Source organism: Podarcis muralis, chromosome 2 (assembly GCF_964188315.1).
Source record: "Podarcis muralis chromosome 2, rPodMur119.hap1.1, whole genome shotgun sequence".
NCBI lineage: Eukaryota > Metazoa > Chordata > Lepidosauria > Squamata > Lacertidae > Podarcis > Podarcis muralis.
In genome coordinates, this window is record NC_135656.1 from 8,023,069 (window position 1) to 8,050,795 (window position 27,727).

The window sequence follows — 27,727 nt, forward strand, 5'->3', positions numbered from 1 at the left end:
ATGTTGTGTTTCACGCTGTTTATAACTGTATGTGTTACAGTGGTAGCTCAGGTTAAGTACTTAATTCCTTCCGGAGGTCCATTCTTAACCTGAAACTGTTCTTAACCTGAAGCACCACTTTAGCTAATGGGGCCTCCTGCTGCTGTCGTGCCGTCGCAGCACAATTTCTGTTCTCATTCTGAAGCAAAGTTCTTAACCCGAGGTAATATTTCTGGGTTAGCGGAGTCTGTAACCTGAAGCGTATGTAACCTGAAGCATATGTAACCCGAGGTACCACTGTATTTATTTATCGTTGTCACATTGAGTTACATTGGTAAAGAAAACAACTAATAAGTTCAATAAAGCATGATAATAATAAGTAGCAGGAGAGGTTGCAGCAGTTCCTCGGCCCGTTCCTCCCCAGTCATGTTGCCTCCTCTTATCTCCCATCTGCTGAAGCAAGCAGGGCTTCCGTTTTCCTCTACGGCTTATGGGGGAGGCGACTCAGCGATGGAATGGGTGGAAGGTGTGATGGAGAGAACATTCTGCATTGCAGGCGATATAGTTGCTGATTTGAATTAACTGGAATGATAAGGCAGCAAACTGAGTCAGGATCTACAGCAATATTTTACTCCAAGGTAAGGGTGTAAAAAGGGATGCGGGTGGCGCTGTGGGTTAAACCACAGAGCCTAGGACTTGCTGATCAGAAGGTCGGCGGTTTGATTCCCCGCAACGGGGTGAGCTCCTGTTGCTTGGTCCCTGCTCCTGCCAATCTAGCAATTCGAAAGCACATCAAAGTGCAAGTAGATAAATAGGTACCACTCCAGCGGGAAGGTAAACGGCATTTCTGTGTGCTGCTCTGGTTCGCCAGAAGTGGTTTAGTCATGCTGGCCACATGACCCGGAAGCTGTATGCCGGCTCCCTTGGCCATAAAGCGAGATGAGCGCCGCAACCCCAGAGTTGGCCACAACTGGACCTAATGGTCAGGGGTCCCTTTACCTTTACCTTTAAGGGTGTAAAGCATGGGTAGGCAAATGAAGGCCCGGGGGCCGGATCCGGCCCAATCAGCTTCTAAATCCGGCCCATGGACAATCAGTGTGTTTTTACATGAACAGAATGTGTCCTTTAATTTAAAATGCACCACTGGGTTATTTGTGGGGCATAGGAATTCGTTCTTTTATTCAAAATATAGTCTGGCCCCCCACAAGGTCTGAGGGACAGTGCACCGCCGGGCCCCCTGCTGAAAAAGTTTGCTGACCCTTCTGTGAAATGGCTCCCCCAGACCCAAATGGAAAATATATCACTGAAAAACTGGGGCTAGGGGGCGGGGGCGGGGAGAGAGGATTGCAGCCACAACTTAATTTATTGGTACAAATATGAATTCTAGAATTTGTCGGGGAACCCAAATTTTAATATCCGATCTATGAGTTTGTGTTTTAGTTGCGACCCAAATGCTGAAACCCGTGTTTGTTGGTCATTGTGGTGGGGGCGTTTGCAATAATGTAAACTGGTGTGAGAGGAGGGAGGCGATTGGTCAGCTGGCTGCTGATGTCAAACTTGCATATACAGTGGTACCTCAGGTTAAGTACTTAATTCATAGAATCATAGAGTTGGAATAGACCACAAGGGCCATCGAGTCCAACCCCCTGCCAAGCAGGAAACACCATCAGAGCACTCCTGACATATGGTTGTCAAGCCTCGTTCCGGAGGTCCTTTCTTAACCTGAAACTGTTCTTAACCTGAAGCACCACTTTAGCTACTGGGGCCTCCTGCTGCCGCTGTGCTGCTGGAGCACGATTTCTGTTCTTAACCTGAAGCAAAGTTCTTAACCTGAAGTCTGTAACCTGAAGTGTATGTAACCTGAAGCGTATGTAACCCGAGGCACCATTGTATGCAGGGCACCTTGCTGTTTTTCTTTCCTATGTTGAGGAAAGGAGAATGTTCCGCAAGGGAAAAGATCACAGGTTCCTCAAACAAAATCTCTTACCTCCCCACCTCTCTCCCTGCCCCCCCCCCAGCCCCAGTTTTTCAGTGATATATTTTCCATTTGGGTCTGGGGGAACCATTCCACAGAAGGCAAAAGCAAAGGCAGAGAAGTTTACATGCATAGGTGATGATGTCATGTTTGGGCCATATAGAAAGAAGGGAAATATTTAGAATTGGGATTAAATGCATGTAACAACTGGACTCTGTTGGAAACAACAAGAGCTATAACTAGGGCCAGATCTATATGAAGTCACCAGCCTTGCCTGGAAAGAAAGGAACTTCCTCTTCCACACCCAATTCTTTTCTAGGAAAGTCCTGTTTGTTTTGCGCGGTCTTAACCGGTCCTAGTGATCACGGCTTTGCCTTTGGAGGCCGGAGGGGAGGTTGGCGGTAGTACAGAGAGACTTCCCCTTCTGTAACAGGCTCGTGTTTACTCACCTGAGCCACTTCCCCCCGCTCACTTTAGCTGTCAACGTTTCCCTTTTTTAAAAAGGGAAATTCCCTTATTCCGAATAGGAATGTCCCTTAAAAAAAAGGGGGAAACGTTGACAGCTATGCACTTTAGGGAAGATCGCGCTCTCATTATACTTTTTGAAAACTTTGGAAGGGATCCCGCCCATGCAACTTCCGCTGTCTACTCGGAGGCGCTGCTAGCTTTAAAAAACAACAACCCCACGTTTGATCAATTTACTGCTCTTGATTGACAGGCAAGAACTTGCTCACCTTTTATTGCTTTGCACGGCCGATAAATGCATGCACTGATTTCCCTGGAGCGCTGCAAACGCTCCTTGCTCTGGCGTTTAGCTTTTGATTTTGGGAAGGGCATTGCAGCCGGCCTGGAAAGAGCAAGCGCACGGAGCGGCGGCCTCTAGGAAGTCCCCCCCCCCCCACTCTCTCTCTCTCCGGCCGCCCACCCCCGAGGAGGCGTGGCCTGGGCCGCCCTTCCCTTTCCCTCCGGCAGCTGGAATGCTTGTTAGGTAAACACCGCATAGTAGAGTTTCTGGCGCCGCCCACCCCCAGCCCCCCCCCCGCCCGCCCGCCTCACGCCGGACCAATCGCGAGGCCGGAGCGGTTTCAAGGCTGCTCTCTCTCTGCGCGGAGAAGCCCCCGGACGGGCGACAAAATAACAAAAGCTTTGGGACGTTGCAACCTCGAGCGGGGCTCCCCCCGCAGCTGCGCCTTCGCCCTGCGCGCCCGGCGCGGTGCCCAGTTCCGGGGAGGCGAGCTGCAAAAAAGGGAGCTGCTGCGGCTGGTTGTTTATCTGGAGGAGGCGGGGGGACTGGAAACCGCCTGTGTCCCATTTCCTCTCTCTCTTGTGTGTGTGTGTGTGTGTGTGGCCCCCCCTCCTCCCTCTCCTCCCTCCCTCCAGCCCTGGATTCTCCATGTTGGACCCGATCTGAGGAGCATCTGCGTCGCTGCCTTCGCGCGCGGCTTCCTCCGGGGTTGGGCAAGTGAGGAGGGAGTGGGCGACATCGTGCTGCCTTGCGCTCCCCCCACCCCACCCCGCTCCTCCTCCTCTTCCTCCTCCCTGGACATTTCCCTCCTTTCCACCCCCCTCCTCCTCCCTCCTCCCTCCAACCAAAGGATCCCCAGGGTCTGTGGGATTGTTAGATGGAAAGCCGGTCCATCATCACCCAAGTGCAGAGGGACGAAGCCTTGGTGCTTTCGAAACAAGGTAAGGGGACTTGGAAAGTTTGGTGGGTTTTCGCTTTCGGCGGGGTTGGCGAGGGTGTGTTGGTGTGTATGTGTTTGCGCGCGCTCCGCTCGCGATCTGTGCGGGGTTAGGGAGATCCCTTGAACCCTGGCGGGGGAGGAAAGGCGTGCACGCGCCCTGAAAACACTCACATATTCTCTCCCCCCCCGCACAAACACCCCTTCTCACCCCAATTCCTGGGGAAGCCTCTCCTCTTACACAACGCTGTCCCCTTTTTTATACGGACGATCCATGTTGCTCCCCTGGCTGTCATTTCCCCATCTAATCTCTCTTCTAAATCTATAGCCCTTTTGGCAGAGACGTCGTCGTCGCCCCCCAAAATTAGATCTCTCCTTACCCCACCCTTACTCGCTAGATTTTTTTTTAAAGGGGGGGGGGCTTGGGGGGAAAGTATGGTGCTTTCTTCCGGTGCTGGTGCGAAAAGGCGAGGGAGGGGTGCTTGTTTTTGTTGCTCCGAATCGCCGCCTCCCCCCCCCCCGTGCTACCCCAATGCCTGTTCTTGAGAGGCTGGGATTTGGGGGATTCCCCCCCCCCAAAGAAAAACATCCCAGCTATGTGGCAAGAGCCATCCCAGCGTTTGTTTTTCATACGACCTCCCCCCCCCCCCCCGCGCCCGGCGCGCTCTCTTTTGCGCGCGTGCGTAAGACACGCGAATCTCTCATTTTGCTTCCGAACCGATCAGAATGTGAAGCGTGTCTTGATTTTCTCCCCCCCCCCACCCTTCAAGTCGGAAATTTTAAATGCCCATCTATAGGCATAATTCCTGGCGACCTGTCGGGTGGCCGCCCTTTAATCTGGACTCGAGTGAAAACGAAGTTCTTCACCAGGCAAACCTCCCCCCTCCAAAAAAACAACAACCACAAATCCCCCCCCCCCATGTTGTTGTTGTTGTTGTTTTAAATCCTATGGACGTGGTTCTGTGTCTGGATATTCCACGCGTCTTTCCCACATCTCCCGATGCGTAGGATGCGCAGGGAGTCGAGTGGGAGTACTATTAAGGGCATTTGAGGCTGACCGTTTTGGGTTTAGTGTGTCAAGGAAACCGGTCTGCTTCTTGCAGTTTCTTCCCCAGAGGACTGACTCCACCTTTTAATCAGCATTTTCCTCAGTGGTGAAATGCACTGCTTTTTCATATTTTTAAAAGATGGCTTGTTTGGTGTGTGTGTGTGTGTTTTAAAACCAGTTTCCTCCTCGGAGGTGGCTCCCAAGACCTGATTGGAAGCGCTGGCATTTTTCCTTTGCCACAAACCTCTCTCTCTCTCTTCTCTCTCCCTCTCTCCCCCCCCCCTTTTATTTCTGCCTGTGTTTATTCAGCTGATGTTTGCTGTCCAGCCTTTGCTTCTCTGCTATTGGCGGGCAGCTTCCCCTCCCCTTATGTTCTTGACAGAAGGGGCCTCTAGAATTCCTATTGCAAAGGGCTAAGCATCACAGGGTGGGGTATAAAGGGGGGGGGAGAGATGGACGCTGTCCTCTGTTGGGTGCATCTGACTGATTGCCCTGTTTGATGCTGGGCAGCCCGACCCGAATGCATTGCTTTTTACTTGCAAGAACAGCCCATGGGACTTACTCCCAAGTCAGTGTGCGTGGGATCACAGCCTTACAGCAAGGCTGACGTTCCCTTGCCTTCTCTGTAGGCTTAGGCTGCAGATTTGTTTGTTGCCCTGAATGCTCCTGGGCAGATCTGCTTGCAAAATATTAGAAGTAATAACAATAAACAAACAATACTGTTTGGGGTGTGTGTGTTTTTGGTGTGGTTATTTATACTTCTGGACAGTGTAAACGGCATATTTTTCTCTTCATCTGTCTTGACTCTTGGTTTGGTGGAGAGACACACACACAGGATTTTCTAAAAGAGGTTGTGGAATGCCAGTTTTTGCCCCAGAAGTTCTGGGACCTCATTGGGCAGGAAGTCCTTGGCTCCTGAATTTTTGTCATTTACTGCTTGGTGTGCTGTTTTTCCTTGTGCTGGCCCTGTGTGTGTCTGTATGTGAACCCTGTGAAGTGTCCGTGGTCTTGACAGAGATTTTTTCTAGATCTAAATTTCAGCCATCTGGAAGGCTACAGAGGTTGCTGTGTGTCTCTTTTTTAATGTATTGTGATTTAATGAGTGCCATCCCTTTATAGACTCATAGAGTTGTCGAGTGGGAGGGGACCATAAGGCTCATCTGGTCCACCCCCCTGCAATGCAGGAATTATTTGCCCAGCATGGGGCTCGAACCCACGGACTAAGCTGTCCCAGGCCCTTAGTTTAGTTCTATGGAGTGTGTTGATTTGGGGAAAGTAGGGTGCTGGTATGTTTGGTAAGCTTTATGTCCTCTTTTGGACCACTTGAGAGCTCTGCATTCAGCTTGAGTGACCACCTGTTTAGAGAAGCGAAAGTGCCTGGTTTTGAGGATTTAGGCTGCAATAATCCTATGTCTGCATACTTGGGAGCAAGTCCCACTAAATTCAGTAGGTCTTGAGTAAACATACATAGGATTAAGCTGTGTATAAGAGGGGTGGACGCAGCTGGAGTTTCGAAAAGCTTTCCCTGCGGCTTGTATTTGCTGTTTGCGTTATCTATTCTTAATTCATGCTTATTATTTTTCATTTTCTATAAACTGCTTAGTGGAGTTTGTCTGAAAAGCACGTAAAAAACATATTAAATTAACGAATAATACAGTGCTAACTGTTGGGTACTTGAGTAAAGAAAAATGTTGAGGAAAAAATTCTAAGTCTATTTGTCTTTGCTTTTCATGTTTCTTTGCTTCCTGTTGATGCCTGAAAGGGGTTCAGTTTTTCGTCTTGCACATCTCAGCTCTGTCCCATTTCCCAGGCTTTTTTGACTTGTCCCTGTTAAGGAAAATGGAGGCTGTGATGGCAGTCGCCCAGGAGAGGAGAGGACTAGCTTGGATATGGAATTCTCTTGCGGATAAACGAGAGGCAAAACAGAGAAGGCCCCGTGGGGTCAGAGTGTTTAGGTGCGCTAGTTAGCGACAAGATGACTCCAGCTTTCTCCAGGTGTCAGAGGTTGCTCTTGTAAAACTAATAAGCAAAATTAGGCGTATTTACTGGTGCTGGTTTCTGGTCTTTTTATAGCCAATGCATTTAAAGGGAGGCTATAGATAATGATGAGGTGTCTCTGTGGATGTGTGCAGTCTCTGTGGGTGGCACCGAGAATGCAAGTCACTTTTACTGGCTCCAGCAGCAACAGGCAAGGATTTTGAGTGGTTCACTATAATCTCTTTATCGTGGGAATGTGCCCCTGTTTGGTTTTGGGTCCTCGCCAACCGTTTAGAGAAAGGCAGAGCTGCTCTTTTCAATACAGTACCGCCTTCTTATGGATTTCACATTTACAGAAAGGCCCAGAAGAAAGCTTGAGTTTCGTGTCAACTGGAGCAGGGAGTAACTCAGAAGAGATATTTTACCAAGGAGAGGTTGTGCTGGCAGGATCTAGTAGCTATCCTGAAGGAACTGGGGATATTTATCCAAGGCTTTTGGGTGGTGAGGAATGATAACGAAAATGTAATGTTGACAATTCTCAGCTATTGAGTAACGGATGTCCAGCAAGATAAGATGGTGGAAGGAATTCATAGATTATTGTTTTCAGTCGCTGCTCTTTGACTGAGGAACTCCCTTCCCTTCCAGGTCTAGGAAGGGTCAGCCCAGAATGGTTCCTTGGCTGAACTTAGCTCTGAATGGCTGGGTTAGGGATCAAACAGGTTCAATTTCCCTATTATGTGAAGAAATTTGATTATCTGATTCCCTCTCCCATTGCATTATTATTATTATTATTATTATTATTATTAGGAACTTACTGTATTGTAAGCCACCTTGGATTCCAGGAAGAAGCTGGCTGGAAAGGGGAAATGAAAATAAAGAAATGATTTTGTGTATGAGAAGCAAATAGGTATGAAATGTAGATGTAGCACAGATAGCACAAAAATGCCTTCCTCCTGTATCCTTGAGAGTTCAGGGAGGTCACTGGTTCATTGACACACAGGCGAGAGACTCCTGGAGTCTCAAACTGGGGCTGGGAAATGTTCCCACGATCAGGAGCTGCTATTTGGGCCATTGAGATTTGTTATTGCTACTGCTAGGATCTGTGTAGAGATTTCCCCCCTGGATAGTCTGTCATTACTCTTGGACTGTTTAGGATAAAACCAGTTTAGCCTTGTGGTTCTCAAACTGTATCTCACAATACAGTGGTACCTTGGGTTAAGAACTTAATTCGATCCGGAGGTCTGTTCTTAACCTGAAACTGTTCTTAACCTGAGGTACCACTTTAGCTAATGGGGCCTCTCGCTGCTGCTGTGGTGCCACCACACGATTTCTGTTCTCATCCTGAAGCAAAGTTCTTAACCTGAGGTACTATTTTTGGGTTAGCGGAGTCTGTAACCCGAAGTGTCTGTAACTCGAAGTGTCTATAACCCGAGGTACCACTGTATTCAAGCATAAAGGTGGGTTAAAGCAGGGGTAGGCAACCTAAGGCCCAGGGGCTGGATGTGGCCCAATCGCCTTCTCAATCTGGCCTGCGGACGGTCCGGGAATCAGCGTGTTTTTACATGAGTAGAATGTGTGCTTTTATTTAAAATGCATCTCTGGGTTATTTGTGGGGCATAGGAATTCGTTCATTCCCCCCCCCCCCACAAAATATAGTCCAGCCCACCACATGGTCTGAGGGACGGTGGACTGGCCCATGGCTGAAAAAGGTTGCTGGCCCATGGCTTAAAGGATAGGATTGAATATGAATGCTTTCATGACCCTCCCCTTCGTGTTTTCTTCCTCCCCGCCTCCCAGTTTAAAGAAATGCATAAATACTCAGGCAATACAAGCATTCTTCACACTCATAAACACCTCTTTAAAGGTAAAGGTAAAGGGACCCCTGACCATTAGGTCCAGTCGTGACCGACTCTGGGGTTTCAGCGCTCATCTCGCTTTATTGGCCATGGGAGCCGCGTACAGCTTCCGGGTCAAGTGGCCAGCATGACTAAGCCGTTTCTGGCGAACCAGAGCAGCGCACAGAAACACTGTTTACCTTCCCGCCGGAGCGGTACCTATTTATCTACTTGCACTTTGACATGCTTTCGAACTGCTAGGTTGGCAGGAGCAGGGACCGAGCAACAGGAGCTCACCCCGTCGCGGGGATTCGAACTGCCGACCTTCTGATCGGCAAGTCCTAGGCTCTGTGGTTTAACCCACAGCGCCACCCGCGTCCCTTATACACCTCCTTAGGGGTGCTTATTCCATCTCCAGGTAGCCGTCTTGATGCGCTTCTGGAGTCCAGCTCTCATCATCTCTCACCATGGACCATGCTGGTGGAAACGGATGGGATTTGGAGGCCGCAGGTTCCCCCATCTGTACTAAGACCAATCTGAGCCTCTTCTTGCAGAGTCAGGGATTGGGACCATACAGTGAAAGTATGTGTGTGTGTGTCTGTAAATCTCACATCCCTAGGTGCCTGCACCACGATTTTTGCCACTAGCTCTGTGAGTTGGTCTCTAAAAAGAGCAGGCACCAAGCATGTACGTATGCAAACAAAGACATTTTGACCCGCAAGCTGTTACCTCTTAGCCTAGGTGGGTGTGGGCAGGCTGCAGTCAGCTGGCAGTGATGGAAATCTACTCAGAGACGCCTCTGTTATTAAAGCGTATGTCCCAGGACTGGTAATACAGGTCGGCAGGCCTTAAACGAAGGCCTGAGCAAAGGTGGAAAACCGAAAATGGGGAGGGGGAGGGGGATGGTTCATATGGGAGAGCATCATTGATTCCTCTGGGCTTAGAGGAAACTGCCACCCGTAATGGAAAGGAAATAGGACAGGAATGTAAGTCTCCACAATACAGTATCCAGGAAAGCCAAGCTCTGGGTAGGGGAAGAGTCAAGGAAGACCTTCCCAAAATCTTGGCTGCTGTCCTCAGAGAGAGAGAGAGAGAGAGAGAGAGATTGAGAGAGAGAGAGAGGTGCCTTGCTGGTTGAAAAATATAACTCAGAACACATCGGGCAACTTGCTAACCAGAAAAGCTGTGTTTTGTTTCTCCATATATTTATTGATTTTTCTGTGTGTGTGTGTGTGCAATGTAAATGTTGTACAAATCAACATAAAAACAGTAAAATAATATAAAAAAACAGAAATTAAGTGGTATGGGGTCCAATCTTGTGGAACAGCTGCCCCCCCCCCATTTGGAGCAAATTACTGATGATGTTTCACATGTATGTGTATGTGATACACAGACACAGAGTGCTTTTGTTGTAAGCCTTGCACCAAGACATAGTGAGCAGCATTGGTATTCTTGTGTGTAGTTCCTTCCTTCCAGGAAATGGCAGGTTCTCCACCCACCATCTGCCTAAAACGTTTCTGGTTCTCAAAGGCAAAAATTTCCCCAGTGCTATCCCTGACCCCGTACTCTGTTCTAAGGAAGGCCCCTCTGACATTGGCACCAGAGCATCTAAGGAAGGCCTCCTGCCCACTCTCCATCCCAGCATGGCTATGAGTGGTGCTGCAAGCCTTCCTGAGCTTTTCCTTCCTTCCAGCCGCCCTCCCCTTCCCTGGCAGGGAACCCAGGGATGTAAGCTCTGGTCCATGTAAGGCCCCACCCACACCATGGCAGTACCATGCCACTGTAAACATCCATGTCACCCCACTCCATCCTGCCCCAAAGAATCCTGGGAACTGTAGTTTGTGAAGGGTTTGGGGAGTTTAATTCTCATCAGTTGTAGCTTTTGACAGTAAAAATAAAGGTAAGAGCTGTTCGACAGTGGAATTTGCTGCCAAGGAGTGTGGTGGAGTCTCCTTCTTTGGAGGTATTTAAGCAGAGGCTTGACAACCATATGTCAGGAGTGCTCTGATGGTGTTTCCTGCTTGGCAGGGGGTTGGACTCGATGGCCCTTGTGGTCTATTCCAACTCTATGATTCTATAAAGGGACCGCTGACCATTAGGTCCAGTTGCAAACGACTCTGGGGTTGTGGCTCTCATCTCGCTTCACTGGCCGAGGGAGCCGGTGTACAGCTTCCGGGTCATGTGCCCAGCATGACTAAGCCACTTCTGGCGAACCAGAGCAGCGCACAGAAACGCCGTTTACCTTCCCACCAGAGTGGTACCTATTTATCTACTTGTACTTTGACGTGCTTTCGAACTGCTAGGTTGGCAGGAACAGGGACAGAGCAACCGGAGCTCACCCCGTTGTGGGGAATTGAACCGCCGACCTTCTGATCGGCAAGTCCTAGGCTCTGTGGTTTAACCCACAGCGCCACCCGTGTCTGTAGCTTTTGATAGACCTGTCCAAACTTGCGTATCCAGCTGTTTTTGGACTACGACTCCCATCATCCCTAGCTAGCAGGACCAGTGATCAGGGATGAGGGAAACCGTAGACCCAAGTTTGGGAAACACAGCTCTACAGCTTTACTTGATTTTTTTTTTTAAAGACTTTTAAACAAACTACTTTATCCATGCTTCTGGATTTAAAACATCAGTTCTAATACAATCAAATGTCCTTAAGAATACCCAACAACATAAAAATGTGATGCGTGGGATTCCATGCGTACATGCAGGACTCTGTGCTGGCCGGGTGCCAAAGCATTTGATATCAAGGCCTAGACGTTGGGGGCGGCGAAGGGTTTGTCTGGGTTGTACATATCCATTTCCACGTTCCATCCCCACCCCCAGCCTGTCTAGAAGAGAGTTTTGCTTTGTATCCTGCGGAAAGGAGAGTAGAGAGAACAGATGTTATCATCGGTTGGTAGCAGCAACACAGGTTCATCCCTAATTATTACCAAAGTTTGTAGTTCTCTACACTTGGTAGCTTGCAGTGTCGCCTGGCAAGCCAGTTGGGTGGGTACCTTTTTGGGGAGGGGAGAAATGTCGACTTGGAGATTGCTACACCTTACAGCTTCTTTGGTTGCAGCTCCAGTTATTTCAACTCCACCCTGTTCACATTTCAAGTGAAGTTTGAAAGCCCCTCGCCAGGAATCGTAAGGCAGTGAGAAGCTGGGTGCGCACGCATTGTAACCCTGCGCAAAGCTCATCCCCGGAGGGAGTTTGGAGCGTCTAATGTTCAGCGAGTCCCGCTGAATTCTGCACATGCCCCTAAAACACACACACATTATAGCGCTGCACCACAAGGAACATTCATTCAGTAAAACTGGGCTGCGAAGCTGTTGTCAATCTCCTCCGTGTCTTTGCACTCATTGGCTGGGAGGTGGGGTTGGGTTTGCAATTGGACGAATGAGCGTTGCCATATTTCAATAAGTGAAAATCCGGACAGAAAAGTTGTGAGCTTTTTTTTTTGGCAAAGATGTTGAGCTTCTTCGGGGAAATAGCTAAGAAAATATGACATTTAAAAGCTGTTTTTAATGAAAATAGGCAAAAACGACATTGACAATGTCAGTTGCTGTACATCTGGATTTTCCCGGGCATTTAGCTGATTTCTGCCCAGACACTGCTTCCAACTGCAGTATTCTGAGTATGTCTGTATGGCAACCCTAGATAAATACTTTCATCATGTTTCCTCTCCCTTTTATATCCCAAGAGTCGGGGGATAGAGAGAGGGGTGTAGGTATGTGCATAGAAACTAGCCTACAATATGAAGCATAAAATTTGCACCCTTTGCTCCACCCACTTTCCCCTCTGGCCCTTCCCACCACTGGAACTCAGACCCTAAATGGTTGAACAGAAGGGAATGTGGTCTCTGGCCTAAAAATGCTTCCCCAAGACTTGAGACTTGATTTATTTCAATGGAAGGGCCACAGATGTCCCTGAAGTGGTCAACCTGCCATGTAAAAACCCTGCCTCCTCCCACCCCCTGCCACAGGGTCACAGCCCTCATATGAAGTGTCACAGCTTGCACAGGAGGGAGCTTGCCCCTCAACTTTCTCAAACTTGGATCTCCAGTTCTTGTTGGACTACAACTCCCATCATCCATAGCTAGGAGGACAGGCCGTCAGGGCTGATGGGAGTTTGACAACAGCTGGGGACCCAAGTTTAAGAACACTGCTAGACCCTAGGTCCACAGGTATGGCCAAACTTGGCCCTCCAGATGTTTTGGGACTACAGTTCCCATCATCCCTGAACACTGGTTCTGTTAGCTAGGGATGATGGGAGTTGTAGTCCCAAAACATCTGGAGGGCCAAGTTTGGCCATGCCTGCCCAGGGTCTAGGACATACTCTCTATCACCGAACTCCCAATCCCAAGAAGTCCACACAATATCTTGTACACATTTGAGCTTCACGTGGGATTGTCACTGACTGCCTTGCCACCGTCCACCCTCTATATCTGTGTGTATCTATATCATCTATAGGCAATGGAACAATCTTCCAGCAGAGATTTGGGAGGCGCCCTCCTCGCTTTCCATATTCAGGCGTGTCTTGGAAACCCCAAATATGTATGCAACACAAAATGATTGCCTGATCAAAAGCATAATTGCTGCACATCACTTGGTTGTGTTATATGAGCTGTCAGTGTATAAATACCTTTTATAAACAAGTAAATACGTCTGCAATGTACACACTCACCAAGTGAGAATAATGCTTCATGCATTGAATGACGTGACCCCTGTTCCAGCTTTATATTGTTAACCCATAAGGGGTCAACAGGGTTTGTTTGTTTGTTTGTTTGTTTGTTTGTTTGTTTGTTTTGTTTCTGCAAAAGATGTGATGCGGCGAAACCCCTGGAAGTTACTGCTGTAAGTTTGTGCTCTGTAGACTCTTTCATCTCTCTCTGCCTCTCTCTCTCTCTCTCTCTCTCTCTCTCTCTCTCTCTCTCTCTCTCTCTCTGTGTCTGCCCCCCCTCTTGAAGTGCAAGTGGATTTATATTCTTGTAACTTAATACAACTTTAGTGGACAAATGGGGACTGTGGTCTAAAGCTTGCGAGATCCCAGGTGCACAATATATTGCTTGGCTGCCTAAAAATACGTTGCTGGTGCCTAAGAATTTGAAGAATGTCTGATTCTTTGATGGGCATGCTTCTACACATAACAGTGACGTAAGTATTCATTTATGTGTCGTTAGCAAGTTCCCAGCGTGCACAGAAATTAAGGATGCATTACAAACAGTGGAGCGTTTTTAAGGCTACTCTTACGAAAAGTCTAAGTTCTCATTGCTCAGAAGCTGTCGTGCCAAGGAATAAATAAAACCTGACTGCTGCCCCGTCTTGCATGCCTGTGAAACAAGCTGCACACAGGGCCAAATGTGCTTTACTGTGTTAGGCTGCAGGAGTCAAGGCAGAGGATGCCACTCTGGCTGGTCTCGCTCAGTCTCTGAACTTAGGGGTGGGATCCAACCAAATTGTTGTGTGTCTGGAACAAGGTCTGCTTTCCATGCCCTCTTAAAATCTACTCTGGAGGGTTAGAGGAAGCCCTCCCCCAACAGATTCAGGGGGTGCACAGAGGGAGGAGTGGGTGGTGGTAGAAGTCCCATTGCAGGAGCAAGTCTTGTGCCTTGCATGCATACCCCACAATACTATGATGAATTCCACCCTAGACCTAATATCTTAACTATAGTCGTACCATTCAAAACATTCCAAAACCAAAGCGCAGCTTCTGATTGCTTCCTGCAGCCAATTGGAAGCTGTGGCAGATGTTCGGCTTCCGAAATATGTTCGAAAACCGGAACACTCACTTCCGGTTTTGCGACGTTCAGGAGCCAAAACGTTCAAGAACTAGGCTGTTCTAAAACCAAGGTACAACCGCACTCACAACATGCTGCATGAGAACATTGGAGCGCAGGCCATCTATTTCTGTTCTCACAGTGGCCACAAGTGGAAAATCCACAAGCAGGACATGTGTAAAAAGCACATGTTCTATTTATGTTCCTCATGCACGATCACTTGATTTTGCACTTTTCTGCAAAGCAGGAAGTCCCTATTTCCCTACAGTGTTGATGTTTAATGGTAAAGAATGTCATACATTTCATTTTTTTAAAAAAAATCCTTACGTTCAGGGCTAAGAGAGTTTTCAAAGCACTACAGAAATGCCCCTGTTATCCCTCCCTTGCAACTAAAAGCACGTTTAACATTTCTTTTTTTGGGGGGGGGAGATGTCTTGCATCTCTCCTGAAATACGCCTAGGCTCTGACTTTGGCAGACCTCCAAGTTCTCTTCCTAGGAAACTAGCAATTGGTGTTAAGCTGAGGGTGACTGAAGGAAACGGATTGACTGCTTGCCAGAGTTTGCAGGAGGCAGCTGCCGCATATGGTCCAACTAGAACCAGTTGCACCTTGAGAGGGGTTAGCAAGATCCACCTGATAACCTCACTAGCTTTCAGCCAGCAAAACAAAGCCCAGCCACCTGCTGCCACCACAACAAGGTGATGCTGTGTTTGAAACTGTGTGACATTGGGACGGGGGAGAAACCCCCCTTTCCATTATCGCAGAATAACGTAGGTTCTCATGAATAATAACGATTATCATGAAGATTCTGCTTCCTCGAAACCTGTAGGGGAAAACAAACAAGCCCTGGAGCTGCCTTAGTAGCTTAAGAATGGCCATGACTGGCTGTTTAAAAATAAAAGACGTTATGTACAGGCAAGGAAGGTAGCGAGGTGTTGGTTGTAATTCTGAATGTATTTCTGGGCTTTTTGCGTCTCTGCTGCCTTTGCTGTGATGCTGGAAATCTTCACAGTGCCCTGATTCAGACGAATATGTCTTGGCTTAAGAACAAACGGTTGGTCTGTGCACATGGCTCCTTCGCATCTTCTTTTGCAGTTTGCATGAACACAGGAGTCCCTAATTAACCATTGCTTCGTGTTTCAGGATCCTGGCACATTCTGAAACTGGTAACCATGGTTTCCCGGTTTGGATGAAACAGGAAACTAAGGATAATTGGATGCATCCTGGTTTAATTACATCTTCCGCCATAGGCTGCTCGTGGGGGCAAAAGCCTCATTCGTATCTCATTGTTAAGCGCTGAGCTTTGATCATCCGAACACAGCCAGCCAGAATACATTAGAATCCCCCTGTAAGGTTGCTGGTTCCCTCCTATGGATGGAGAATTGAAGTGCTCTGGTTCCAGTTCAGTCACCGCATTTTTCGCTCTATAAGACGCACCAGACCACAAGACGCACCTGGTTTTTGGAGGAGGAAAACAAGAAAAAAAATATACTGAACCTCAGAAGCCAGAATAGCAAGAGGGATCGCTGCGCAGTGAAAGCAGCAATCCCTCTTGCTGTTCTGGCTTCTGTGATAGCTGCGCAGCCTGCATTCGCTCCATAAGACGCACACACATTTCCCCTTACTTTTTAGGAGGGAAAAAGTGAGTCTTCTAGAGCAAAAAATACGGTAATTCTTCTGGAGACAGTGGGACACTGTCTGGCAACAACTCCCATCAGTCCCAGCCAACATGGCCCAGTGGTCAGGGGGAATAGGAGTTGTAGTCCATCAACATCTGGAGGGCCACAGGTTCACCAATATATACATAGTACTCTTAATGGGGATGCTGATTTGTGTGTGTGTGAAATGTGGAATTCCTGTGACAGAAACACTTCCTTAGTGGCAGACATTTGTATTCCGTTCAACACATGATTAATGATCCTGCAGGGGTTTGCGCACCAATGGAACAAGATGTCGCAGAATTTGGATCTCCAACTTCTGGTGACCAAGCTCATTCCATATTGGGTAATGTAGTGCTATATTATTTTGCACGATATTACGTAACCTGAGGCAGGCTAAAATCCAGAAGGTGGACAGATGAACCCAGTGAATGGGAAGACCTCCTCCTGTAACATTAATGTATACAAATGGTGCAGAACTTAGGGCAGGGCTCAGATATACATGCTCCTCTCTTGATGGTGGCATCATCATCATCATCATCATCATCATCAAATAATGACTTGCATAAGTGATTGGCCTATTATGTGGCTACTCAATCTAATGCCTCACAGATGTTATTGGGCTTCTATTCCCGTTAGCCCCAGCCAGCTTGGCCAATGTTCAAAGATCGTGGGAGTTTCAGTTCAGCAGTAACTTTAGGGCACCCTCTAGCTGCCCTTGGAAGAGGACATCATGGCTACAGCATCACAGAGTTCACCACTGACCAGACCCAGACCAGCTTAACTTCAGCAAGCATGTGGCCTAGTGTGCCTTCTGCTCACAAAACTGGGACATGCGCAACTTTCATCCAGGGGCTGCATGATGCCCCCAAAGTAGTTTTGTGTTGTAGCTGCTTTTCCAGCTGGAGTTACAGGATCAGATTTAAGGGATCTGCTCCCTAGACCACACTGTTCTTAATTCATTCTGTCCTCTCCTGAAGCTGTTTTCGTCAGAGTGACTTGAGCCACTTGTGTGTGTGATATTTAATACATCTGCCTGATGACGTGTGGGTGGATCCATGTTGAAATAGTAACATTCTTGCCCAGGCTCCCAACTGCAGTTCATTTTGATTGGCACTTCCTGCTTGCAGCTACAGTCAGCCTTTTGGGTAGCAACCAAGGCCACCCAGATAGGACATACCCCAATGCGGACGTAGTCTCCCTTTTTTGCATTACGGTTCTGATGCCCTCATAGTGATTTTCAAGTGTGACAGGTGACATGGGGCACATGGCACCCTACCATCCCCCCCCCCCCCCGTTTTGACTCTATGTTTTTTTTTACCATTTTAGAGATGTCCCTTCAATCTGGACTATTGTGTCATGACATGTGTTGTGTTCTCTCGGTTGCATTTTATTGGACGGGGAACCTGTGATCTTACCTGTGCCATTTGGTTGCTGTGGGTTAAACCACAGAGCCTAGGACTTGCTGATCAGAAGGTCCGCGGTTCGAATCCCTGCGACAGGGTGAGCTCCCGTTGCTCGGTCCCTGCTCCTGACAACCTAGCAGTTCGAAAGCACGTCAAAGTGCAAGTAGATAAATAGGTACCGCTCTGGCGGGAAGGTAAACGGCGTTTCCGTGCGCTGCTCTGGTTCGCCAGAAGCGGCTTAGTCATGCTGGCCACATGACCTGGAAGCTGTACCCCGGCTCCCTCGGCCAATAAAGCAAGATGAGTGCTGCAACCCCAGAGTCGTCCACAACTGGACCGCAACTGGGTCCCTTTACCTTTACCTTATCTGAGTCTCTAACACTGGGTTGCAGGCTCCCTGCTTTTACAGGTATATGCTGTTATCCTAAGAAGAGAGTGAGTGCAATTTAGGACTGTTTGAGTTCACCAGGTGCATAGGCGTAGAGAACCGTACAGGACTGTGTCTGTAGCCTGTTGTGACACGTTGGTCTGGATTGCATGGGCTGATGTGGCAAGAGGCAGCCAGTGAGGAAACTGTCCCCTGTTGTGTCCTGGAGCTAGAAATTTTGTGACAGCAGTGGGACGTATGGCTGCACCGAGGGAGGAGAAGGAATCCTGTGTGGAAGAACAAAAGCTTAAACACAGTCTTTGCATAATGTGTTGAAAGTGGTGTGCAGTTCCTTAAATAACTTTCAATAAAATTTACAAGCCAAGTGCTTGTCAATCTTCCCAGCCCAGACCCTGAAGCTTACAGTGGGGGCGATGGGTCCAGTTGCCGTCCGTCGCCCTAACATCTAGGTGGTTGTGAGGATAAAATGGTGGCGAAAACAGCCCTTTTCTTCTCTGCTTTGTAGAGGAAGGATGGGATAGGAATGTAATAGAATATTTATTCATCTTAAGACCTTTGCACGAGTTGCCAGAGACACCCAGAACTGGTTTAACTTGCTGGGCAACTGAGACGAAAAGTGCCTGCCTGTTTTCCCTCATGTCTTTTAGATGAAGAGGCTGGAGGCTTGGGCTAAAACTATTACTGTCGCTTTCCTTATTCTCTCCCTCCCCACAGTCCTGTACAGCACACAAATATACACATATATATGAGAATAAGAAAATACCGAGATGCAACCTGCAGTAAGTATGTGGGGGGAGAGATTGCTCAATCCTTTCACCTCCAGAATGTTGTTGTAAGAGTCGGTTTCTCAGCTCAGAATCACCCTCAGCATGTCGCTTTCTCCCTCCCTTCGGCATCGATGGTGCAAACGAACTGTATAGAATTCCTAATATCATTTCCCCTCCTGTCAATCCTGCAGGTCAAAATGTAGCTTGGCGTGGACGGATGGGGTGGGGGAGATTTTTGTTTAATAATAATAATAATAATAATAATAATAATAATAATAATAATTTATTATTTATTCCCCGCCATCTGGCTGGGTTTCCCCAGCCACTCTGGGTGGCTTTCAACAAAATATTAAAATACAATATTCCTTCAGATATTAAAAGCTTTCCTAAACAGGGTTGCCTTCAGATGTCTTCTAAAAGTCTGGTAGTTGTTTTTTCCTTTGACATCTGGTGGGAGGGCGTTCCACAGGGCGGGTGCCACTACCGAGAAGGCCCTCTGCCTGGTTCCCTGTAACTTGGCTTCTCGCAGTGAGGGAACCACCAAAAGGCCCTCGGAGCTGGACCTCAGTGTCCAGGCAGAACGATGGGAGTGGAGATGCTCCTTCAGGTCTACTGGGCCAAGGCCGTTTAGGGCTTTAAAGGTCAGCACCAACACTTTGAATTGTGCTCGGAAACGTACTGGGAGCCAATGTAGGTCTTTCAAGACCGGTGTTATCTGGTCTTGGCGGCCACTCCCAGTCTAGGTGCCACTTTCTGGATTAGTTGTAGTTTCTGGGTCACCTTCAAAGGTAGCCCCACGTAGAGTGCATTATTTGAGCAGGAAAAAGATTGAGCGCAAGAACAGGCCCAAAGTTTGGTATCCTGAGACCAAGCAAGATGGCGGCTGACCTGTTTGTCTGCACCCAGATCTGTCCCCTATAAAGCAAGAGATGTGGAGCCCATTTTGAAGAGCAAAATGGGAGTATAGGGAAGGGCAGCTTCGATTGGCCGCACTCTCATGTGAGCAAGCAGTATACGTGTATCATTAAAGCAATACCTAGGTTGCAAAGGAAAGCCTTAAAAAAATAAAACAATATACCTATGTTAAACGCTTGGCATTTCAGTCCCTTTTTTTTGCTTTGTCATTTTATTTTTCATAATAAAAAAGAGTTCACTAGGCCAAGGCTTTATTTATTGTGGGGTCATAGTTAGCTTTATTGTGCCATTTTGACTACTGGCTGTTGTTTTTTTCTGCTGCTCTTTTAGTGTGCCTGTTCTGTGGATTTTTGTATGTTTTTATTGTCATGTACTGGGATTCCCCCCCCTTCTGATTTTACGCTCTGCTTGATGTTTTATAAGTCCCTTAGAGACTGTTTATGTAGCAGGCTACTGATAATTTGAACAAATCTTTCCCAGACTGCATCTATATTAAAATTCCATAGAATTGTAGAGTTGGAAATGACCATGAATCTAGTCCAACCCCTTGCAATGCAGGAATCTTTTGCCCAGTGTGGGGCTCAAACCCACAACTCTGAAATTAAGAGTCTCATACTCTACTAACGTAGGGACGCGGGTGGCGCTGTGGGTTAAACCACAGAGCCTAGGACTTGCCGATCAGAAGGTCGGCGCTTTGAATCACCGCGACGGGGTGAGCTCCCGTTGCTTGGTCCCAGCTCCTGCCAACCTAGCAGTTCGAAAGCATGTCAGAGTGCAAGTAGATAAATAGGTACCGCTCCGGCGGGAAGGTAAACGGCATTTCCGTGCGCTGCTCTGGTTCACCAGAAGCGGCTTAGTCATGCTGGCCACATGACCCGGAAGCTGTACGCCGGCTCCCTTGGCCAATAAAGCGAGATGAGCACCGCAACCCCAGGGTCGGTCACGACTGGACCTAATGGTCAGGGGTCCCTTTACCTTACTCTACTAACTGAGATTAATGTGTTTTAATTGCTTCTTGTTTGCTGCCCTGGGCTTCTTTGGGAGGAAGGGAAAGATGTAGGTTTTAAAATAAATAAATAAAGAATAGGTTTGGGTTTTCTAGACGCTGGATTTTGGATGTAGCTGTGCATGTACCTGCATGGAGCCAGTAGGTGAAACTGGCCAAAGCTCTGGGAGAGGGTGAGCTTTGCAGGTCGAGAACATCGGGTCCAATCTCTGACTTCACCTGTTAAAAGGTCTAAATGGAAAGAGCCTTAGGAAACGTTTCTGAAACCTGGCTTTAAGGCCTACTGAGAATTATAAGCTAGGTATTTATTTAAAACTATAATGCTTTCCTATTGGGAATATCCAAAGAAGCTTACAACAGCAAACAATTGAGTTAAGTGCAGTAAGAATGTATGACTAAAATCTTCACAAGAAGCCTCTACAATTGTTAAGGAACAATTAGGAGTCGGGTAAAAACTCAGAGATACACAAATTGGCCATTGAAAACCCTTGGAGAGTTAAAAAGGTCTTGGCTTGTCCTCTGAGCAGTACGTCAATGATGGTGTCTTCACAAACCTGCCTTGTGAAGTATCCCAAGAGGCATGCTCCTACAGTGGCTCCCAAACTCATCCCCCCCATCCCCACCTCGCAGACCCAGCTGAAAATTGCTGAGGGTCTTGGTATACCACTGAGATTTTTTTCCATCTGTCGTAGCAGTTGCCATACTAGACGCTGTATGATTCTTAATTGTACCTGCGTTGCTTCTTTAATTTTTTTATCGTATTTTATTGTTACTGTTCAAATTCTGTGGAATTAAAACTGTGACACAGTAAAACACAATATAATAAATAAGACGCCATAAAACTACAATTAGAAATCAAGATGAATGTTTAATGGAGACAGGCTGCAAACCGTCAGGATGAAACAGGTGGAGACCACAGTTTGAGAATCCCTGCTCAGTGTTAGAAATTTGCCAGGTGCCATTTTGCTACTGGTGGGTCCAGTTGAGACCATGTGGAGATCTCTGGATGGCAGGTTGGCAAATGACACCTACATCTTGCTGCAAAGCTTTCTTAAGCAGGTAAGCAGAAGAACTAATTGATCGTGTTTATATCCCACCTTTTTCCTCCAAGGAGTGTACAAGTTGTAAACTACGTAATTTGAGATTTTTTCCCTTTAAAATATAAGGCGGTATAGAAATGAAATTAATGATCCTAATAAGAAAGAAAAGGGCCTAGACATTCCATTGTGGCGGCTGTAACTCATGTTTAAAGTGTCATTTGGCAATTAGCTTCTGTATCTGAATTTCTAACTGTTATGTACTGAAGTTCTCACCCTGGGCCAGCAGGGGGATACTGTAGATAGTTATGCAAATGAAGGATCGAAAGTGACATTCAGTGATTGGATAGTTTGTATGCAAATGAAGGATTGAAAGTGACGTTCAGTGATTGGATAGTTTTAGAAAGTTGCTACAGTTACGTTGTTCTGGAGCTCTATATAAGCAGGCTGACTGAGCTGTTTGGCCTTTGAATAAACAAGAGCTGTTTGAAGAATCGCTGTGTCGTCTGATATGTTCGCCCACAACTTAACACTAACACTGTCCCTGCTGTAGGGTACCATGAGAGGACTAAACGGGAAAATGCAATGGGGGGATTCTGTGAACTCCAAACACTAATCCATGATGGGTGACTTTTTCCAAGGGAGCGGAATTCTGGTATATCTGGGACAGCAGAGAAAACGTCTCTGCTATCAGATGTTTGGGAGACCCTGAGCTAGGTCACTGGTCTCCATGCCTATATAAAGGAGCTGTTTCTGAGAAACTCACTCTTTTTTTCTATCCACCAGGCCGCTCTGCTAACCTCTCTTGAGGAATAATCATTCCTTGCTAAGGGCGCTCTGGAATCCATTTCCTGTCTGGTGTTACATTCTATTTTTCTTTACTCTTGTTAAAAATAGGTTGCAAAGGAAACAATCAGTTTGGACACAGTTTGAATGGTCCGAAAGGAAATGTATGGAAGGATTTGCAGCTGTTATTTCTTTATTTCACATATTTCTCCTTTCTCTGGTGTATTGCATTTCTAAGGCAGGCTGAAACATCTGATGACATCATCCAACAGGATTTTTATTATTTTTGCTCCTTTCAAAAGGTTGCGTTCATTTTGATATATGGCGGATTGCATTTTAGCATATTTCCCCAATACAGCAAAACGTTGCTGCGATTTGCAAATTTTATAAAGAAAATCATGGCACGATTAGCTGCAATTCTGTATAATACAAAGCACATGCTGAGTAAGGTCTTTGGAGATCATTCCTTAGTTCATACTGGGTTTTTGCCCATCTTTGCATTTCCTTTGGGAGATAATTTTTATGATTATGGAAAACAGGAAGGCTGTGCTCACACTGTCCTGCACTGTGCATTCATTCACTGCATTCCCAGGACTGGGTTTTTAATATATGCTCGCATGATGTACCTTGTTATAAGATACCACTGTTCGATGCATTGTTCTTAAACCAGCTTCACATGCTTTGCCTGTTCCTGATTCATCTCTAACCCAGGTGTGAACACTTTTGCATAGAGCAATAACATTCTCCTCCCAGCAGGAGACCCCAGTGTGTAAACAAGGAGAAACGGTTTCAATGCAAACTTGGATTTGGAGGCAGAAGGCAGATCCTGTAAATATGTTCTGAAAGCAAACCAAACAAGGTGGTACTGTATTTTTCGCACCATAGGGCGCACCCAGTTTTTAAGGGGGGGGGGTCAAGAAAAAAACCTCCCCCCCCAGCCCCAAAGCGCAGCGTACAGGCTGCGCACAACCTCTCCCTGCCGGAGGGGTTGCGCGCAGCTATGGCACAAGCCAAGGCAGCGAGCAGGATGGATCCCGCTCGCTGTTTTGGCTTCCCCTTTAGCCCCGTGCAGCATCTCCCTCCCGGGAGACGCTGCGTGGGGCTAAAGAATCCATAGCCCTGTGCAGCCTCTCCTTGCCGGAGGGGTTGCGCGCAGCTATGGAAGAAGGCAAGGCAGCGAGAGGGATGGATCCCGCTCGCTGTTTTGGCTTCCCCTTTAGCCCCGTGCAGCCTCTCCTTGCCGGGAGATGTTGCGCAGGGCTTTCCTGGGAGGTGGGGGGATTCCCTCACCTCTCGCAAAAGCCCGCAGAAGCCGCGCAACCCCTTTAAAGAGATTGCGGCTTCTCCTGGCTTTTCTGGGAGGTGGGAGAAGGGACTGATGCGGCCAGTCAGTCCCTTCTCCCTCCTGTGGAAAAGCCCGCAAGAGCGCACAGAGCTTGTGTGCGGCTCCTGGGGGCTTTTCCCGCCTGCCTCCCCCCCTGCATTCGCTCCATAGGACGCACACACATTTTCCCTTGCTTTTTAGGAGGGAAAAAGTGCGTCCTATGGTGCGAAAAATACGGTAGTCCCTAAGATGGTAAAGATAGGGTTGGAAACAATTGGGAAAAGTCTGGAGAAACTTCAGCAGCCACCGTACGGGCTTAGAAGGGATTTTAGAGTAGTGCTTGGCCAGGCTACCTTGCTCTGGCGGGCGGCAAAAAACCTGGGAGGTTTAACAGCCCCCATTGGGATAATGTATTCTGCATGTGGGCTGTGCTTAACTCTGGTAGGTCACAACTTGTTCAGGCCTGATCTGTCCAGCGAGATCCTGACTTTGTTTCCAAGTCTTTTCGGTGCTGTGTACCCAATGCATGCCCGAATGTTGCACTGAAAGCAGATGCCGACTTTTCATTCCTCAATCTGCTGCCTCTCCTGTCGTGCTTCAGATACTCAGAGGGGGAACATTCCTGTAAGAGTGCTGTCATTCACTGTGTCACAGGAGCATGATGATGAAGATCCCTGAACTTGCTGATCCTGGAATGAGAAGGGCAGGCAGTCTAGCATAGAATGATAAGAGTTGGAAGGGACCCTGAAAATCATCTAGTCCAACTCCCTGCAATGCAACGATATGCAGCTGTCCCATACGGGGATCAAACATGTTATCAGACCATGCCTCTAACCTACTGAGCTCCCAGTGCCTTGTAGCTCTGTAGCTCAGCCCATGATCCCTGTGTAAACGTTTGCCTACAATGTGCCTCTAGATTGGGGTCAGCAAATTAAGGCCATGGGGCTGGATGCGGTCCCCCAGGCTCTGCCACCCGCGCTCTGTGGACACCTTGCCGCGTGGGGACTGACTTCCAAGATGCTAGCACGGCTTCGGATTGGCCGCAGGAACTTCCTGCAGCCAATCTGAAGCCTAGTTGCCCGTGCGCTGAGGTAAACCCGGCGCGGCCATGGATGGAGAGGCCGGTGGGCGGGCGGCAGGTCTGGGCCGCGCCTTGGGCATCGTGACGGGCGCATTGTGGGGCATTAACTGGAGCTTGGTGCGCCTGGCGGCCGGCTCAGCACTGCTGCTGGTGGCGCACTCGGCGGCCGCACTGGAGCAGCTGGAGGGTGAGCTGCACGCACCTGCCCGGCGCTCCACATGCGTGGCTTGCCGGGCAACCTGGCCTTGGACGATGGGCCGCAGTGCATGGTGCACACCGAGATGAGCTCCTGAGTGCGTGCAGAGTGTGTTCCTCCTCCAGGCCTGGAGGCAGCTACGGGGACCGGCTTGCAGGAAATTTATATTTTTCAAAATATGGTCTGGGCCCCCCACAAGGTCTGAGGGACAGTGGACCGGCCCCCTGATGAAAAGGTTTGCTGTCCCCTGCCCTAGATGTGTAGGTTCCTGGTTTCCCCTCATAAATATTTTGCTGATGTGCTTTAAAGATCCGAAAGGCTGGGAGAAGATGTGGCCTTTTTTTCAAATGAGGACAGCATTTAATTTCTTACCACCTTCAGCAATAACCTGGTGGTCTGAAAATCTACATGTTCCTGCGTGCTCAGGGAGTCTTTTGAACCATCCAGAGAGCCCACAGTGGAGTTTGGCTTTCGTTTTCAGTGACACTATGGATTCTGGAATATCTACCCATGGTGCACTGCTTCTGATTTGGGACACTGTGGCTCAGTTGAAACTTGGCAGCAGTTGTGAACAAAATACAGTACTCGTCCACGTAAGCGTTGTCAGATAGCTTCCGCCTCAGTTTCTTGCAAGACTTCCCCCCCCTGAGAAAATTAAATTTCTTTTTCTCTGCACTCACATGTGTTGCTGGAATTAATGCTTGTGAGGTTCTAACCAGGAAGGTGCTTGTGAGGCAAGTGGAAAACGAGGCACTTGGCGAAGAACTCAGCCTCCAAAAATTGCATCTTACCAACAAGAACAGCAACAAGTTTGTAGCCTTCTGGGCTGTAAAGGGGGCTACCCTACAGAACTCTTTGATCATTGGGTGACTTGCAGAAATAAGCACCTATATTACACACATGATTTTCCACCGTGAGTCAAAGCAGGATGGCCTTTGTGCTGATTCTCAGGGTTGCCATATTTCAAACAGTGAAAATTCAGGCAGAAAATTTGAGCCTTTTTTTGGCAACGTTTTGCCCAAAGTTGTTGGCAAAATCCCTAAGAGCCGTTTTTTAGCTATTTTTATGGAAAATCGGCAAAAATGGCACTGCCGGCATGGGCTGCCATACGTATGGATTTTCCCGGAAATTTGGCCTATTTCTGCCCGGACACGGCTGCTGACTGCAGTATTCCGGTTACGTCCAGGAAATGTCTGGACGTACGGCAACCCTGTGATTCCTCTCCCCTCCCTCCCAGCTTAGTAAGTACACATGGGTGCAGCATATCTCCAATGTGGGAAAATACTTGTGCCCATGCGGTTCTAGGAAGACAATGGATTGGTGGTGTTCAAGACCAGAAGTTCTAGCCCCTGTGTTCAGTGCAGCTGGCAGTTGTGTATATACAAAAAATATTTGTCAGAGTATCTGGGACAATAAAAAAATTCATATAAAGTTGTGGAAGCAGTAAGGTTGTGTTTGTTGGTTGTTGTTTTTAAGGGTGCTTTTGGAACAGTGTTGTACAAAAGCAAACTGGCACATTGAGAGCCAGTGTGGTGTAGTGGTTAAGAGCGATAGACTCGTAATCTGGTGAACCGGGTTCGCATCTCTGCTCCTCCACATGCAGCTGCTGGGTGACCTTGGGCCAGTCACACTTCTCTGAAGTCTCTAAGCCCCACTCACCTCACAGAGTGTTGGTTGTGGGGGAGGAAGGGAAAGGAGATTGTGAGCCGCTTTGAGACTCCTTAGGGTCGTGATAAAGCGGGATATCAAATCCAAACTCTTCAAACTCTATTGTACTATTTTCCTGTAGCCAAAGGCCTTCTGTCCCTTCCAGTTTGCACGTCATAGTGGACCATAGATTAATGGATTACAGTGGCCTTTCCATTTTATCCTAACAACAACAAACTAGAGACGACCAAGAGTGAAAGGCCTATGGTCACCCAGCGGCTGAGTGGAGATGCAGCCCTGGTTCCAATCCAGCACTCTGCCCTCCACATTACCCTGGCTGTGTTAAGTATCCTAAGAAATTTCACAAATTTCTCATTCATTCACAGAGTGCAGTGCCCAACAGTGTGTCTGTCTGTGTATACAAAAATATAAATACAGTGTACATAATAATACGGACCTACTAGGATGGTGTACTCTGACTAGGCACAGGTTTTCCCCAACTTTGTTACCCAAGATCTTTTTAAAAAAAGAGGTCAGGATTGCATTTGGCAAATTGTACGTACCAAGCACGTGCTCTTCCCCTGAGCTGCAGCCTCACCCCTCGGCAGACAGGCCTGCACTTGTTTCTACTACGGGCGAGGGCTGCGAAAACACTTCTGGCTTGCCTGGTCTGCTCACGCTCACCTGACCCACATGTCCTGGGCAAAGAACACATCAGAACCGATGCCCGCACATTGTTGTTATGCAAGATTAACAACCGGTTTCAAGATTAAAATGATACCCGTTTCGTCTCCGGCTAGGGCTGAGTCTGCATCACAACATTGGCACTGCCAGCAGCAGGGCGAGCAGCTGGGAGATATGAACGGTTGACATTTAAAATTGAGACTGGCCTTGGGATGACCCGTTATTGACATGCCACTCAGAAAACCACAACAGTGATGATGGAAAAGGGATCAAGCTAGTCTGCTGTGTGAATCCCTCTCTCTGGCAGGTCTGCTCTAAACAGATCCGGGCTCTGTGTTCAAATATCATTAACGGCTTTAACAGTTCCTGATTTTTATTTGGCACGTTACCGTAATGCTGTCTTATTTTGTAGTGCGGCAGTGTTTCGTGTTTTTATATTGCAAGTTGCCTTGAGACTTTAAAAACCTTTTAAAGGTGGTATAAAAATATTTTAAATCATCTGCTATCCGAGGACGTGCTGCTTTCTGCATGCTAAATTTGACTTGGAATGTGGCTTCTGGATTGTGATCCCA

The 27,727-nt window shown here is 47.8% G+C and overlaps 1 protein-coding gene and 1 long non-coding RNA gene across 4 annotated transcripts in view; one reads left to right on the top strand and one right to left on the bottom strand.

The window, feature by feature from the left end:
- Nucleotides 1-261: 261 nt before the first annotated feature.
- On the bottom strand, nt 262-2,835 carry LOC144326865 (uncharacterized). Its single transcript, XR_013391743.1, has 2 exons — nt 2,689-2,835; nt 262-561 (listed from the first exon to the last, which is right to left on the bottom strand). It is a non-coding gene; the product is annotated as an uncharacterized LOC144326865 (long non-coding RNA).
- Nucleotides 2,836-3,055: 220 nt separating this feature from the next.
- Nucleotides 3,056-27,727, top strand: part of CTDSP2 (CTD small phosphatase 2) — a 65,220-nt gene continuing 40,548 nt past the window's right edge. Inside the window, exon 1 of one of the 3 annotated variants that reach the window (XM_028721501.2) lies at nt 3,056-3,640. In XM_028721501.2, the coding sequence (XP_028577334.1) occupies nt 3,577-3,640 (64 nt within the window). In that variant the 5' untranslated portion in view covers nt 3,056-3,576. The remainder of the gene's footprint in view (nt 3,641-27,727) is intronic. The other 2 variants (XM_028721499.2, XM_028721500.2) reach the window with 2 other exon arrangements.